Source organism: Corvus kubaryi, unplaced genomic scaffold (genome assembly GCF_017639235.1).
Source record: "Corvus kubaryi isolate FWS band 111438036 unplaced genomic scaffold, C.kubaryi_AGA036_p1.0 134, whole genome shotgun sequence".
Taxonomy (NCBI): Eukaryota; Metazoa; Chordata; class Aves; order Passeriformes; family Corvidae; genus Corvus; species Corvus kubaryi.
The window spans coordinates 7,506,073-7,521,042 of NW_024580668.1; the positions used below are offsets into that span (position 1 = coordinate 7,506,073).

The 14,970-nt window shown below is 64.2% G+C and overlaps 2 protein-coding genes across 2 annotated transcripts; both read left to right on the plus strand.

The window, feature by feature from the left end:
- The first annotated feature begins 129 nt into the window (after positions 1–129).
- Positions 130–9,991, plus strand: XKR7 (XK related 7). The gene is made up of 3 exons (XM_042048344.1): positions 130–613; positions 5,884–6,083; positions 6,166–9,991. Exons 1-3 carry the CDS (start codon positions 189–191, stop codon positions 7,116–7,118), a joined length of 1,578 nt encoding a protein of 525 aa, XP_041904278.1. The 5' UTR covers positions 130–188; the 3' UTR covers positions 7,119–9,991.
- A 912-nt stretch (positions 9,992–10,903) lies between these two features.
- CCM2L (CCM2 like scaffold protein) lies at positions 10,904–14,766 on the plus strand. The gene is made up of 10 exons (XM_042048360.1): positions 10,904–11,027; positions 11,282–11,449; positions 11,743–11,826; positions 11,922–12,105; positions 12,455–12,906; positions 12,988–13,123; positions 13,275–13,338; positions 13,558–13,705; positions 13,889–14,027; positions 14,228–14,766. The coding sequence occupies exons 1-10, from the start codon at positions 10,998–11,000 to the stop codon at positions 14,512–14,514; spliced, it is 1,692 nt and encodes a 563-aa protein (XP_041904294.1). The 5' UTR covers positions 10,904–10,997; the 3' UTR covers positions 14,515–14,766.
- Positions 14,767–14,970: the final 204 nt, after the last annotated feature.

Consider the following 14,970-nt stretch of genomic DNA (forward strand, 5'->3'; position numbering starts at 1 on the left):
GGGGGGGGCGGCTGCCCCTTCCGGCGGCGGAGCGGCGGGACCCGCCGGGGGCTCCCGGCGCCGGCCGGGGGGGAACCGGTGTCGGCGGGCGCGGGGCGAGGCCGGCGGGGGCGGGCGCTGCCGGGGCGGGCTCCATCCCTCCGGAAGTCTCTCCCGCTCCCTCCTTTCTCCTCCTTTCCCCCGACAACATGGCCGCGAAGTCGGACGGCGGCGGCGGCGGCCCGGCCGTGCTGCTGGAGAGCCCCGAGGGCAGTGGCGGGCGGCGGGAGGCGGGCGCGGAGCCCCCGGCGCGGCGGTACCGGCTGCGGGACGGGTGCTGGGTGTTCTGCGCGCTCCTCGTCTGCTTCGCGGACGGTGCCTCGGACCTGTGGCTGGCGGCCCATTACTACGTGCGGGGGCAGCGGTGGTGGTTCGGGCTGACGCTGCTGTTCGTGCTGCTGCCCTCGCTCGTGGTGCAGATGCTCAGCCTCAGGTGGTTCGTCTACGACTTCGCCGCCAGCACCAAGGACAGCGGCGGCGGCACCAAGGACAGCGGCCCCCGCGGCTGCTGCCGCCTCTGCGTCTGGCTGCTGCAGGGCCTGATCCACCTGCTGCAGCTGGGGCAGGTCTGGAGGTACGGGGGTACCTGGGGCGTGGGGGTGCCTGAGGGGTGGGGGTGCAAGGGGGATGGAGCGGCTGCAGGGCCTGATTCACCTGCTGCAGCTGGGGCAGGTCTGACTGTATGGGAAGGTATGGGAGTACAGGGGGTGTGTGGGTAGAGGGCATGGAGGTATCGGGGTGATAGGGGTGCTGGGGGATGGGGATGGGGATGCTTCTGGGATTGACACACCTGCTGAAGCTGGGGCAGGTCTGGAGGTACGAGGGTACCTGGGGGTTAGGGTCCAGGGGGCTTGGATGGGGCTGCTGCAGGGCCTGATCCACCTGCTGCAGCTCGGGCAGGTCTGGAGGTACGGGGGGAGGGGGGACATGGGGGTCATGGAGCCAGGCGGGGCCTGGAGGGAGCGGCACAGTGCAGCAGGGACATGGGTGGGGATAACACCACGGAGACCTCAGGAGGGTTGGCAGGGCATGAGGGAAGTGGGTGGGGATGGAGAGGTGAAGCAGGGGCCCAGGCAGCTGTGGAAAGCACAAGGATCAATCTCTCTGCAGCCCCAGCAGGATGGGTGGTGGGGAAGAGCCCCCAGCTGTGGGTAGGAGCTGTGGGTGTGGGTGAGGAGCTGCAGCCCAGCTCGGTGCCACAGCCCTGCCATCCGTGCTGCCAGGTGGTGCTGGGCCTGCTGGGGACCTGCCTGGCCATGGCAGTGTGGTCCTGGGGGTGTGAAGTGTTTATGCTGGGCCCTGAACACCTCGAGGCTCTTGTCCTGATCTCGCTGTATTTGTGGGGTGATGGGCAAGGAGGCGCTGGTGGTCCCCAGCCTGTTCAGGCTCTGCCGCTGCCCCATCCCAGTCCTGGGGACAGGCTGGTGCTGTGGGCAGGGCAAGCAGCAGACAGACCGGCTGGGGCAGCTCAAGGCCCTTCATCTGCCTCTCTGCAGACTCCCCAGATGCCCAAGGTGATGCTTTCGTGGCACCTTCCTCCTCTGTGCCGTGCACCCAGCCCCATGCCCTCCCAGCTCCAACCCCAGGCGCTGGGGAAGAGCCGGGCGCTGGCACCGAGCGGCTCTCGAGGAGCTGGTGCCGGGAGGGCAGACAATGGCAAATTCCCGGAACAATGCGTGGAGCCGGCAGCACTCCCGGCTCGGGTTTCCATCCTGTTTCCCCTCCTGAGTGCTGTAGTAGAGGCTCTCCGGTCGATCCCTGTTGGTGTCTGCTTGTTCATTCCTCTGCTGCTCCTTCTGGGATGCTCCGGGGTGTTTAACTTTGTTTGACAGTGCAGTGTCTGCCGTGCCCAGCACACCTGCCAACATACCTGCCCTCCCCCATCCCCCTGACAACGAGGCCACTCTCGGGGTACTCTGGCTGCAGGGTGGGTGTAAAACGTGTTTCAGTGTGCGAGGGGAGCTGGTGAGGGAGAGGACAGGAGCTCTCTGGCCCTGCCTGCAGCTGGCGTGAGCCGGACACACCTGATCCCGGCCCAAGCTGGAGCTGAGCCGCAGCCGGGGGCTTTGCTCCTGGGAGTGTCAGTCCCGCTCTCGGATCGGCTGCGCCGTGGAGACTCCTAAGCCAATTAAAGCGGTAACTCTCAGCACTCACCCTCCAGGACATGTTGGTCTCAAGCAGCAGCTGAGGCTCTTTCTAATCTCTGGATTTGGGATTAGTCCGGGTGACCAGTTAAATGCAGTTTGTTAAACCCATTAGTGGGGTTGGATCCGGTACAGGAGGATGTGGCAGTTAGAGAAGTGTTGGATAAATGCTGCAGGTGAAAGAAAGGATTTTCCCTGGTCAGAGCACTGTGCCCCTTGCCAAACATCTCCCCCTTCCTGATTTACCTGCCTCCTTCCACACCTCTGCAGATCTCACCTCTACCAACCTCACTGCACAGCCCTGAGCCCCACCTGTGATAAAGACCCCCAATCCTAAAAAAGAGCTGCTTCCCACCTGCAAAAGCAGCTCTGAGCACTGGCTCTGTGGTTATCCCTAATTAAAGCTGTTGAAGTTAGTTGTCATTGGTATGTTCATGGTGCACATGCACAGACTCCATCACGGGTGGTCTCTGGAGATGCTGCTGGTGCCATGACCATGTGCCTATGTAAGCAGCAGCAGCATGGGCCTGTCCCCAGCTGGTCCCACACCACCACTGTGCTTGTGGGCCGTGCTTGGATGGTTTTGCAGCTCAGGAATTGTTATCCACTCACAAAGTCCCCAGATTCTTCACCAAAGCAGCTCTGCAGGGCAGGGGTGCTGCGCATGCCAGTGTGCCTCCTGCCCAGAAGCATGTCAGGGTCCCCTGCCACCTCTGTGGGCTGGCAGCTGGCCAGGGTGTGCTGCAGGTCCCATTGGGCTGGGGACAGCCCTGTCTGTGCCTGTGTTAGCCCAGGTTCACATGTGGTTTGGCTGCCTGGGATCACTGGGGCCAAACCTCTGGTTCCCTCTCTTCCTGAAAGCCCCCATCAGCTTGTGTACCCGCATCATCTGCTGGACTGGGGACCCAGTGCCACCCCTCAGTCCTGGTGCCAGTCTGCTGGCAGACCAGGAGGGCAAGGACATCCTGGGTGGGCTCATTAGGGATGGCAGAGCTGGGACCTGCAGGTTTGCCCACCACTCTGCTCCCTGGAGCTTTGCTCTGTCTGTGTGGGAGAGGATCCCTCCCAGCCCTGGGAGCACCCAGCTTTGGGGTATCAGCTTGTCCTGCTGCAGGACCCGGTTCTGGGGGTCCCCACCTGGCCCTGGTGCACAGGACAAGGGGTTTTTAGGGCCAGACCAAGCCTTTCCCTGAGCACAAGTGCCCTCAGGTACTTCCATCCACCCCAAGTACCCAGGACACCTTGGGGAGTGGGACACAGTGAGTGAGGTGACATGGGCACATGTGCAGCTCTCCCTGATGACCTGGCTTGGTAGGATGTGTGAGGGATTAAAATGGCTGTAACAGAGAAGCAATTTTCTCCTTGTTTAAATACAGGATTAAGGGATGAGATCCCAAATTATCTTGTAGGAAAATCACACTTCCTATTGCTCACTCTGGGACCAGAGGGTCCCTTGTCCTTTTCCATCTGAGGATGATGATTAGCAGATTTGCTTGTAACCAGTGTTGGGCTTTTCTCCTCGTTCATTTTTTCCAACACCTGAAAACTGGGCTCAGTATTTGGGAGTTGGGGGCAAATGGTGACACTGGTGATAAATCTGGCTGTAGTGGGGCTCTGACAAAAGCAATGCCCACCCAAGCCACCAAGTTCCTGCTGCAGGGTTTTTGTTGGATCACTCTTTGCAATACAAAGGAGGGAGCAATTAGCCCTGAGAGCTCTTGCTGTCGGTTTCTGCCTCATCATCAGTTTTTTTGAAAATTAAATGATTTTTTTTCAAGTGATTGATTCTGTGTTTCCCGTGCAGCTGCCACGGCGCAGGGCTGGGGAGCGCCCGCTGCGCTGGCAGTGCCAGGATCGCTCACTGGGCTGAAACACCACGGGATGATCAAATGCAGAACAAATAAGAATCAACATTTCATTCGGGCGAGTTGATGGGAGATGAAATCTCATTTTAATGAGACCTATGGAGTTGGTGGAGAGACAGAGGGATCATTGTGCCCTTGCTGAAAGCTGGGGAGGCCACGGGTCACTTGTTGAACGGTGCAGGACCCAGGGCTGGGGGCTCTGTAGTGTGGGTGCAGGGGCTGCTCTGCGACATGGACAGTGGGATCACAGTGCTGATGAGCCCAATTATCAAGACTAATTACAAGGACAGGATGAGGTCACCGGCTCCCAAGCCTGGTTCAGGCATGGGCACCCTGGGACAGCAGTGACGCCCTACAGCAGCCAGGGCTCTACATCACTTCCCCAAATGTTTCCCCCTATGCTGTACCTTCTACCCCTGGGCTGCTCACTGGTTTGCTCCCCACCAGCGAGGAAAGTCCTACACTGGGCCCTTCTGAGGGGCAGTGGCTGTGGTGGTGCCACAATGGCAGTGCTGACCTGGTTGCCGTGAGCAGGTGGCACTGGGATGCAGAACTGGGTGGCCACAGCCTCTCCTCTCCCCGAGCAGTGAGGGACAGGCTGCAGCAAAGGCTAAAATTAGGTGCTGCCCCCGAGGTGGAGGTTAACACGTCACTTTGACACCAGCACAGAGAAGACAGTGAGGGCTGGGAGTGGGGCTGGCAGGGTAGAGCAGATGGCTGCAGGGTGTCCTGAGGGCTCGGTGGCCCCAGCTGATGGCCCTCACTGTGCTCTCCAGGCTGTGCAGCCCTGGGGTGGGAGCACTTGGCTGTCCCTGCAGTGGGAGCAGGGCTGGCTCCTGCCTCCTCCTGCTGACGGATGAGCTGAAAGTGCTGCGATCAGGCTTTCTCCCATGCTCTGGGCTGATGGAGTTGTCTGGCAGCACATTCTGGAGCTGATGGAGAAGCCGTTGCTCTGCCAGAGGATTTTATTCACTGGGAGGAATCTATGGCCTGACGTCCTCCTGCTGCACCTGTTTTCTTCCTCATCCGGCTCTCTTCTCCTCCTTGCCAGCAGAGCCCTGGCCGTGGTGCAGGCAGGGCTGCCCGGGGATGCCCTGCCTGGCCAGGCCTGCATCCCCTCCTGCGGTGCCGGATCTGGCCCGATGCCGTGGGGAGGGTCCCTGGTGGCGGTGACTCAGCCAGGCGTGCGTCGGTGCCACACACACCTCCGCTGACCCCCGGCCGATGACCAGATGGCCGGGGCCAGCATGTGGCTGCGCCCGCAGCCCTGCCAAGAGCCCAGGCAACACCGGCATGAGTGCCGGGAGCTTCCCGCGGGCAGCATGGCACAACCAGCTGGTGCCTCCATCCTGGCTGGGGCAGGAAGAAGCAGGGTGGGCTCTGTGCCAACTGGGACCAAAATATCCCTTTTGAGAAGTAGCTGGATGTGGTGCTGGGTTGGGGCACCCTGAATCCTTGGGTGGCTGGAGAGTGGAGCTGTGGATCCTCAGCTGGGGGAAGCCAGACCCTGCATGAGGGGTTAAGGATTGAGGTGATGGGTGGGTAGGTACTGTAGGGCTGGGTGGGCAGCGGGGTGATGGCCTGGGGCTCTGGGGTGCTGAGCTGGCTTTGCACAAGCTGCCCCTTCCCAAATTGGAGCCCTAGCATGGAACAGGGCTGTGTTCACCATTGCTGCTGCCCTGTATCCCCGGGCACCCTAGCCTAGGCAGCTTTCCACGGTCCCAAATCAGCAGGAACAGGTTGGCAGCAGTCACAGGGCATTCCTGGTGTGGGTATAGTGGGCTGAGCTCACCTGGCAGCGTGGGCTCATCTCACCCTTCCCCTGCCTCGCACAGGTACCTCCGCACGCTGTACCTGGGGCTGCAGAGCCGGTGGCAGGCCGAGCACCGCCGCCGCCACTTCTACTGGCGGATGATGTTTGAGAGCGCAGACATCAGCATGCTGCGGCTGCTGGAGGCCTTCCTCAAGAGCGCGCCCCAGCTCGTGCTGCAGCTCAGCATCATGGTGCAGCAGAACAGCATCGAGCCTCTGCAGGGTAAGGGACAGCCCTCACAGGGGACAGGGTGGTGGGAGGGGGGTCCCTGGCTTCCATGGGCTCTCATGGCCACTCCCTGCAGGACTCTCGGCCTCGGCCTCGCTGGTCTCACTGGCCTGGATGATCGCGTCCTACCAGAAGGTGCTGCGGGACTCGCGGGAGGACAAGATGCCCATGTCCTACAAGGGCGCCGTGGTGCAGATCCTCTGGCACCTCTTCACCATCGCTGCTCGTGCCATCGCCTTTGCCCTCTTCGCCTCCGTGTTCCAGCTCTACTTCGGCATCTTCATCGTCACCCACTGGTGCATCATGACCTTCTGGATCATCCAGGGCGAGACGGATTTCTGCATGTCCAAGTGGGAGGAGATCATCTACAACATGGTGGTGGGCATCATCTACATCTTCTGCTGGTTCAACGTCAAGGAGGGCCGGAGCCGCTACCGCATGTGCATCTACTACATCATCACGCTGTCGGAGAACGCCGCCCTCACCATCCTCTGGTTCCTGTACTACGACCGCAGGACCACCTCCGACTTCGACGCCTTAATCCTCGTCTGCGTGGTTAGCTCCAGCTTCGCCCTCGGCATCTTCTTCATGTTCATCTACTACTGCCTCTTGCACCCCAATGGCCCCATCTTCAGCCACCGCTCTGTGGGCTGCATCTTCCGGCAGGAGCCTCCCCCAGTGCCGGGGTCCCCCGTGGAAGCCGTCACCAGCCCCCCCCGCTCGCTGCCGCGGACTACAGGGGGGGAGCGGGAGGGGGCGCCGGGGGAGCGGGACAGCTGCGTGCCCGTCTTCCAGGTGAGACCCTGTGCCCCGCCGGCGCCGGCCGCCCGCGCCCCGCGGACAGAGGGGCCCGTCATCCGCATTGACCTGCCCAGGAAGAAGTACCCGGCCTGGGATGCCCACTTCATCGACCGGCGCCTGCGGAAGACCATCCTGGCGCTGGAGTACGCGTCGCCCACCACCCCACGCCTGCAGTACCGCACCCCCGGCGCCCCGCAGGAGGTGCTGGAGTATGAGACCACCGTGTAGGTTGGGGAGCGTGAGGCTGCGGCGGGAGCCCCGGTGCCGCCCAGGCCACCCTGCGTCTCTGCAGCTGTTTGCCTTCCGTCGGGTTTGCCGGCGCTGCCGTGTCGCCATGCCAAGCGCCCCGCGGGCGGTGGCCGGGGAGGTCTCTTGGTGCTATCCCCTCCCCGCGCTGCCTTCTCGCAGCCCACACCCGTCCCACCCGACAGCGGCCGCCCCCACGCCCTCCAGGGCTCGTCCTTGCCAAAATACCTCACCGGTGCCTGAGCCCAGGCGGTGGGTGCTGTGGCCCTTAACAGTGGTGCAGGATGGGCACCGGGGGCACCCTGGGATGGGGGCTGGCAGCTGCCAGGGGCACGGTGGGGCATGGTGGGGCACAGTGGGCAGCACATGGGAACACAGGTTCCTGTGCCACGGCAGAGCCGTGAGGATGGAACATGGCTGCACTGGGGTGTGCATGGAGCTTGTCACCCCCAGAGAGCTGGGGCAGGGACAGCCGGGGTCCATCCAGTCCCCCCCAATGTGTCTGACTTCCCCCACACTCTGCCACACCAACCCTAAGTGAGCCCCTTCATATCCATCCTCAGTCCCCCTGGCTCAGGGTTGAGCCATGTCTCCAACTCCATGGGGTCTCCACTATCCTGTGGGGAGTAGACCCTGGCCTGGGGGGGCCCTCGTGGGTGGGCTCAAACCCTGCACCCCTGGTTCTGAGCTGGGTCCCCAGCTGTGGCCAGGATGGCTGCGCCCCATCCTCCCCCCCATCCCCACAGGAACTGCTTCATCTCATCGGGTTTGTTTTCACCTGAATGGTGACATTTTGTGTGACATTTTCTACCTCCGCTGGGGCCGGGGGTGGCAGGGCCTGGCTGGCACCACTGAAGGGTGTGTGTGGGGCCGCCAGCATTCCCCGGATTCCCCAAAGTGGGATTCACCCCCAGCCGTTCTCCTCTCCTGGGTTGGCATCACTTCCCATCCAGGAGCATTTCCATTCACTCCTTCATCAGCATCAGCCCCCTCCAGCTCCCCAGTATAAACCTGAGCTGGGACCATGCCTCCCCTGACCTCACCCTGTGTCCCCCCTGCCTCTCCCGTGCCTGTCCCTGTCCTGCCCCGCCTGCCCCCGCCTGCTCCTGCCTCCCCAGAGGAGTGGGGCTGCTTGGGCTCCGGGTTTGAATGTGTCCCTGGTCCTGCCCGGATCCGTTGGCCCCCTAGGAGGGGCTGTGCTGAATGTACCCTGTGCCCCCAAGCCGGGACTGTCCCGAGGGGGTTGTGTGCATGTGTGTGTGTGTGTGTCAGTGTGCAGGGGCTGGCAGGGGTTTGCAGGGCAGGGGAGCTGTTGGACTCCCCAGCCTTGTGCTGCTCCAGCCCCTTGCCCCTGCACCCGCGGCCCCTGTGCCTTCCCCGCATCCCCTGTGCCCCCACCTTGGCTCCACAGGGTCCCGGCCTCTGGCTGCCCCGAGCCACAGTGCCAAGCCCTGCCCGGGCTGGGGAGCGTGGGCAGCACTGAGAGCCCCTCTGTGCCATGGGGCACCGTGTGAGGCACTAGAGGATGGGAGGGATGGGATGGGCGAGCTGCACCTGGGAATGGTTGGGATGTGGGGTCCCTGAGGGCCAGTGTGGGTGCCCGGCCCTGCAACACGGCCGGGGTGGGTGGGTGTGTGGTGGCGGTGGCATCACGTTGCTTTTGTTTCTCATTTCTTGGTAGCTGGGGTGACAGCAGGCTGGGCTGGCCATCGCTGGGGTCACTGGTGCTAACTGGTGCTAACTGGAAGCTTTGGAAACCCGTTAGGAGGAGGGTGCAGAGCGTGGCAGGGGCTGGGCAGAGGGCTGGGCCCCCGCCACCCGCGCCCTTCCCTCACCGCCGTCACGGGCAGCCCCCGGCGGTGTGTGCTGGTCGTGCTGGGGCAGCCCCGGGCGTGGGGCGGCTCTGGGGCGAGGTCTCTTTTCCTCAGGGAAGGGGGGGGGGCAGCAACCAGGGGTGCCAGGCTGGTCCGGGGGCTCACCGCTGCAGGCGTCGAGCAGTGTCACCGCAGCCCCTGTACAGTGCCCAGGTGGTGGCAGCTCCTCACTGGTCCGGCTCACGGAGGATCTGGGGATGGGCCACATGGGGACTGTGCCAGCACGGGGCAGCCCCTCTGGGCTCCCCCTGCCCCAGCCCCTCTCCCTGTTCATCCCAGGGCACAGACGCCATTTGGGGTGACCTGCACCCGCCATGCTCTTCATGCCGGGGTTTGTGTGGGGACGCCAGGGCCACACGGGTGGGTCAGAGGGACACTTTTCTATGCACTCAAGCCACGGTACCCTCATCCCTGGGTTGCTCTGGGAAGAGGAGTCTGGCCACGTGTGGGGTTTGGGGGGGAGCCCTCAGTCTCGCTCCTGCCCCGGGCCACCCCCCCTGCCCTCCACCCAGCCTGTGCCACAGGGGCAGCCAAACCCAGCGCCCTGCTGCCAGCGGCAGCACCGGGACGGCAGCGCCTGCTCCCTGGGACGACAAAGGGGGCATGACCGGGGGCCAGGATGGGCACAGCTCCAGGGGTGCTCGAGCTCCCACTGGGGATGGGGGGGTGGGGTTCTGGTCCCTGGGGTTGTCACCCAGGGCTGCAGCAGGGCTGCTCCAGCTTCAGGGAGTGAGGGAAGTTCGTTCTGGCAGAGGCTGCCGCGGGGTCTCAGCCACATCCCTGGATCCCCCAGCGCTGGGACCCGGCGGCTGCTGTCACGTACTGTAAATACTCTGTGTGCCACCTTCTTCTCTGGGACCCTCGGCGTGGGCGGGGGCGAGCGGGAGGCCGGGGTCCGTCCCGAGACTTTTTTGTATACCACAAACTTTTTGTATATTTTTAATTTTGCTGCAACATGAGATATTAAATTCATTTCAATAAGCCCTGCCTGTGGGATTCTGTCTTTGTCGGCACCTCCAGCTCACGGCTGGGGCTCCAAAGCAGGGCAGGATGATTCCTCTCTGTCCCGGGGTGCTCGGGGGTGTCATTAACAGAGCAGGATGGCTGTAGCAGCGCTGCCTGCCTGGTGTTGGTGGTCCTGGCTGGTGCCAGTGGCCCTGGTGTGGTGGCCGGCAGGGAAGGGGTGCACAGGCAGGATGCATCATCCCGGGGAGGAAGCTGCCGGACATGGCCACTGCCGGGCCAATCTCCTCCCTGCTGGGGGCCCCGATCCCTGGCCGACCCCCAGACCCACAGTGGGTTTTGGCCCCATGGGCAGCTGTGCGGACGGGGTGCTGGGTGCAGATGTGTGGGGTCCTGCCAGTGCTCTTCTCAGTGCCAGGGCCGTTCCCAGTGCCAGGACCCCCTGTGAGCAGGACAGGATGTGGGCAGTGAAGGCTGGGAGCCCCCAGAGATGCCCCCTGAGGATGGGGCTGATGTGGGGTCACAGGGAAGCAGAACCAGCCCCAGCCCCAGGAAAGAGCCCTGCAGTGAGGGGCAGGGGCTGCTCCGAAGTGGAGCCCTGCAGGGACCACCAGCACCTGCTCTGGTCCCAGCACCTGCTCCAGTCCCATCTCAGCCCACTTCAAAACCAGTCTGCCCAAATCCCAGCCCCAGTCTTGGTCCAAGTGTCAACCCCAGCCCCAGTTCCAGCACCAGCACCAGTCCAAGTCCCTGCCCCAGTCCCACCCCAGCCAACTTCAGCCCCTCCTTCTGCCCAAGTAACAGCTCAGCCCTTATCCCAGTCCCAGTGCCGACCCAGTCCCAGTCCCAGTGCCAGCCCAGCCCAGCCCAGCCCAGCCCAGCCCGGCCCGGCCCGGCCCAGTCCCAGCACCCCCCAGGAGAGGCAGGAACTCACATCCCAGCTATCCTGGTGGAGTTTCCGACACAGGAAAGCGCCGCGGCGCCGAGCGAGGCAGTGGGGGCGGCCGCAGCACCGCGTCCTGCCATGGACAGCGAGGCCAAGAAGGGCAAGAAGGTGCGCGGGGCTGGGGGCGGCGTCCGGAGGGCTGGCAGGAGGGTGGGAGCGGGTGAGATGCACAAGTTTGGGAGGCCCTGCACCCCCCCCACAGCGCAGTGGGGCCACCCAAATAGTGGAAAGAGCCAGCAGAGAGGTGCTCAGCTGTCCCTCCCCCCCCGCTCCCCCAGGTGCTGGGTGCCACGGACCCCGCGTGTGGGGGCCAGGGTTGGGTGCGCGGTGCTGACCCCTCCCCGTGCCCGTTCCCTTGCCAGGGCTTCGTGTCGCCCATCAAGCGTCTGGTTTTCCCGAAGGCTGCGCGGAGGGCAGCACTCCGCAGCAGTGTCTATCGGCGCCCGCTGCACTCCGTGCCCCTCTACCCCCCCGACTACCTGATCGACCCCCAGATCCTGCTGCACGACTATGTGGAAAAGGAGGTGAAGGTAAAGGGATCCCCAAAGGTGCCCGAGGTCACTTCCTGCTTGGGGTGGGGATATGAGGCCACCACACCATGCTGAGAGCTACACACAGTGACCAGAAGGGTCCGGGTCTCCTCCCTGCCCAGGCAAACACCCAGGGAGGAGGAGGGTGTGCTGGCAGTGCAGGGAGGACCCCCTAACTGCAGGGCTCCTTGAACCCCAGGGAGATGTGTCCTGACCTTGGGGCCATGGGGAAGGGGGGGGAGAGGGTGCATGCCCCAGCCTCCCCAAGCTGCACTGGATTTTTCCCCCCACAGTTTTTAGGTCATCTAACATGGGTGACATCCTCCCTGAACCCCTCCAGCCGGGATGAGGTGCTGCAGCTGCTGGACACGGCCAGGGTAAGAGGGGTCCCCACTCCCCAGAGGGTGGGCACTGGGTACCCCACACTGCCGGGTGCCCCACGACCCCCCCGCCCTGCACTCTGTCCATGCAGCAGCTGAAGGAGCTGCCGCTGCAGACGACGCCAGAGCAGGACAGCATCCTCAGCCTCTCGGCGCGCTGCCTCCTGCTCACCTGGCGCGACAACGAGGAGCTGATCCTGCGAATCCCTACACACGAGATCGCAGCGGCCTCCTACCTGCGCGACGATGCCCTGCACCTCCTCATCCTCAAAACCGGTGCGGGGGTCCGGCCGGGGGCCACCAGCCGAGTGGTCGGCGTCCCCTGGGCACGGGGGGCTGGAGCACGGCGGGTGATGGGTGTCAGAGCCTATCAGGGCGGCAGCACGGTCTGAGCACAAAATCCCGCGTTGCCCTTGTCTTGGCGTGTCCCATCCTCTCCCACATACTGAGTCCTGGAGGGGTGCCCCCAAACCACGGAGGCTCCCACATCCTCACCCCACACCGCCATCCCTCTGCATCCCGCTGGGCTGGTGGGACAAGGAGGCCAGGACAGGGGCTGGGGGCCAGGCAGGGTGGGCAGCGCAGCCCCCCGCCCTGACGCCCTGCCTGTCCCCGCCCCCCTCAGGCCTGGGAGTGGACCCGGTCCCCGCCGGAGCGCACCCCGAGGCGGCCCCGGCCGGCGTGCCGGAGGCGTTTCCCGCAGAGAAACGTGCGGGGGGCTCGTGGCCGGAGGGCCGGCTCGGGGGCCCGATGGAGCGGCGGCACACGATCTGCAGCCTGGACTGGCGGGCGGCGCGGGGCGGGCAGGAGGGCCGGCAGGGCGGCAGCCTGGAGAGGCGGCGGGGCGGCAGCTGGGAGCGGCGGCAGCGCGGGCGGCCCTCGGGCAGCTGGGAGCGGCGGCAGCCGTGCGGCGGCAGCTGGGAGAGGCGGCGGGCCGGCACCGCCGGCGGCAGCTGGGAGCGCGGCACCGGCTTCGGCAGCTGGGAGCGGCGGCACGCCGGCAGCAACCCCCTGGACCCCCAGGAGCCCTGCCCCGACGCTTACTCCAACCTCATTATCCTCGCCGTGCCCAACAGGGTGAGCGGTCCCGGTGTGTGCCACCCACTGCCCACTTGCCCACCCGCCGGCACTCACTGTCCTCCTTCTTTCCCGCTGCAGGATGCTGGCGAGGAGTCCTGTGCGCTCATCTGCCAGGTGTTCCAGATCATCTACGGCGACCAGAGCATCGAGTGTGTGGACCGCGCCGGGTACCACTACACCTCCACGCCCACACGGCCCTGGCTCTCCAGCAGGAGTGAGTGGCTGGGGACAGGAGCAGGAACACCAAGCGGGGTGGCATGGGGCTGATGGGTGGGGGTGCATTGGCACAGCATGGGGCTGAGAGGTGGGGGTATGTGGACACATCGTGGGGAGTTTGCTAAGAGATCTCAGCTCTCCCTCCCCAGGTGAGAGCTGCCGCACAGATGGGACATACGGCTACGATGCTGACTACAGCTGCTGCAGCTCCTTGTGAGTCTGCCTCCCCCAGGGTGCCCTGGACTGGCATGGGTGCCACTGGACCCGTGTGGGATACCCCTGCCCCTGGGTGGGTGCCCCTGCCTTTGGGTGGGTGCCAGTCCCAGCTGCAGTGATGCCCCAGCCCTACCTGATGGTGGATGCTGTGCAGTGGGTGGGGGCAGCTGGGCCCACGAGGGGTACAGGGACCCACTGACCCGTGTCCTCCCACAGCAATGGCTCCCACGAGACCTTTGAAGCGTATTACAGCGGCACCTCCTCACCCTCCTTCCACCGCTCCCACCACAGCCTGGCCACCGCTTGCAGCGGCAGCGACCAGAGTGGTGCGGGCCTGGAGCAACTGCAGGACTACATGGTGACGGTGAGGGCACAGGGACAGGCACGGGGACAAGCAGCAGGCCAGCAATGCCAGCAGCTGGGGCAGGGGGCAGCGGGCAGGTCTAGGCCCCCTGCACCAGAGAACAGCAGTGGGACACAGGGTGGTGGGCTGTGAGCTGTGTGCTGCCAGTGGCCCCAAGACCAACCTGTCTCCGTGTCACCACAGCTGCGCAACAAGCTGTCACCGCAGGAGATCCAGCAGTTTGCCATCCTGCTCCGCGAGTACCGGCTGGGGACGCCGGTGCAGGAATACTGCACCGAGCTCCTGCGCCTCTACGGGGACCGCAGGAAGTTCCTCCTCCTGGGTGAGTGTCTGCAGCCAACCCGTGTCACCCTGGTGATGTCTGTGTGTCCCTTGGGGACACGGTGCTGGTGCTGGGTGTGCTTCAGGGGATGTCAGGACCCCGTTGCTTAGTGGGGAGAGGATGGGACAAACCTCCTGCCAGCAGCCAGTGGGGCTGGCATTGCACCCCAATGCTTCCGAGGTTTACTGTGCCTATGACAGGAATGAGGCCCTTCATCCCTGACCAAGACATCGGCTACTTTGAGACCTTCCTGGAGAGCATCGGGATCCGGGAGGGCGGGATCCTCACTGACAGCTTTGGCCGCATCAAGCGCAGCATGAGCAACACGTCGGCCTCGGCCGTGCGCAGCTACGACAGCTGGTCCCTGCGCTCCGAGTCCGAGTCCTTCAATCGCATGATCACCGACATCACCCACGACATTGAGGCGCTGGCACGGGATGAGGAGGAGGAGGAGGAGGAGGAAGAGGAAGAGGACAACTACCTGTGAGCCAGTGCCAAAACCCAGCTGTCCCCTCCCTGCTCACTGATGTGGTGCTGCACCTCCAGGACCAGATTCAGCAGGTGCCCAGCTCTGCCCCAGCACTAGGGAGGGTGCATTTGTCACCGTGGGAGGGGACAGGCCTCTGCACTGCCCTGTCAGCTCTTGTCAAGGCTGTTGGAATTACAGGGCAGCCATGGCCGTGGGGGAGACACATGTGCTGTAATTTCTGCAGATTTCAATTAAATGCTGGGGCTGGGAGCAGAGCAGGTTTTTCCCTGGGAAAGGCCCTGTCATGGTGCAGGGGCTGCTGCGGTGTGGGGGTGAGCTGGGGTGGGGGGCTGCTGGGCTGGGCTGGGCTGGGCTGGACACCTCCCGTTCCAGTGTCACATGGAGGTCACTACCAGTGTCAGGGTGCTGCCGGCTGTTCCTGGCTGGCTCCAGGAGATGCTCAGAGCAATGGAA

Bases quoted from the DNA above. Each gene is read 5' to 3' on its own strand.
- XKR7 (XM_042048344.1), top strand. From the start codon at position 189: ATGGCCGCGAAGTCGGACGGCGGCGGCGGCGGCCCGGCCGTGCTGCTG. The intron at 614-5,883 runs GTACGGGGGTAC...TGCCTCGCACAG, and splicing joins CAGCTGGGGCAGGTCTGGAG to GTACCTCCGCACGCTGTACC. The intron at 6,084-6,165 runs GTAAGGGACAGC...CACTCCCTGCAG, and splicing joins CAGCATCGAGCCTCTGCAGG to GACTCTCGGCCTCGGCCTCG.
- CCM2L (XM_042048360.1), top strand. From the start codon at position 10,998: ATGGACAGCGAGGCCAAGAAGGGCAAGAAG. The intron at 11,028-11,281 runs GTGCGCGGGGCT...TTCCCTTGCCAG, and splicing joins AGGCCAAGAAGGGCAAGAAG to GGCTTCGTGTCGCCCATCAA. The intron at 13,706-13,888 runs GTGAGGGCACAG...GTGTCACCACAG, and splicing joins TGCAGGACTACATGGTGACG to CTGCGCAACAAGCTGTCACC.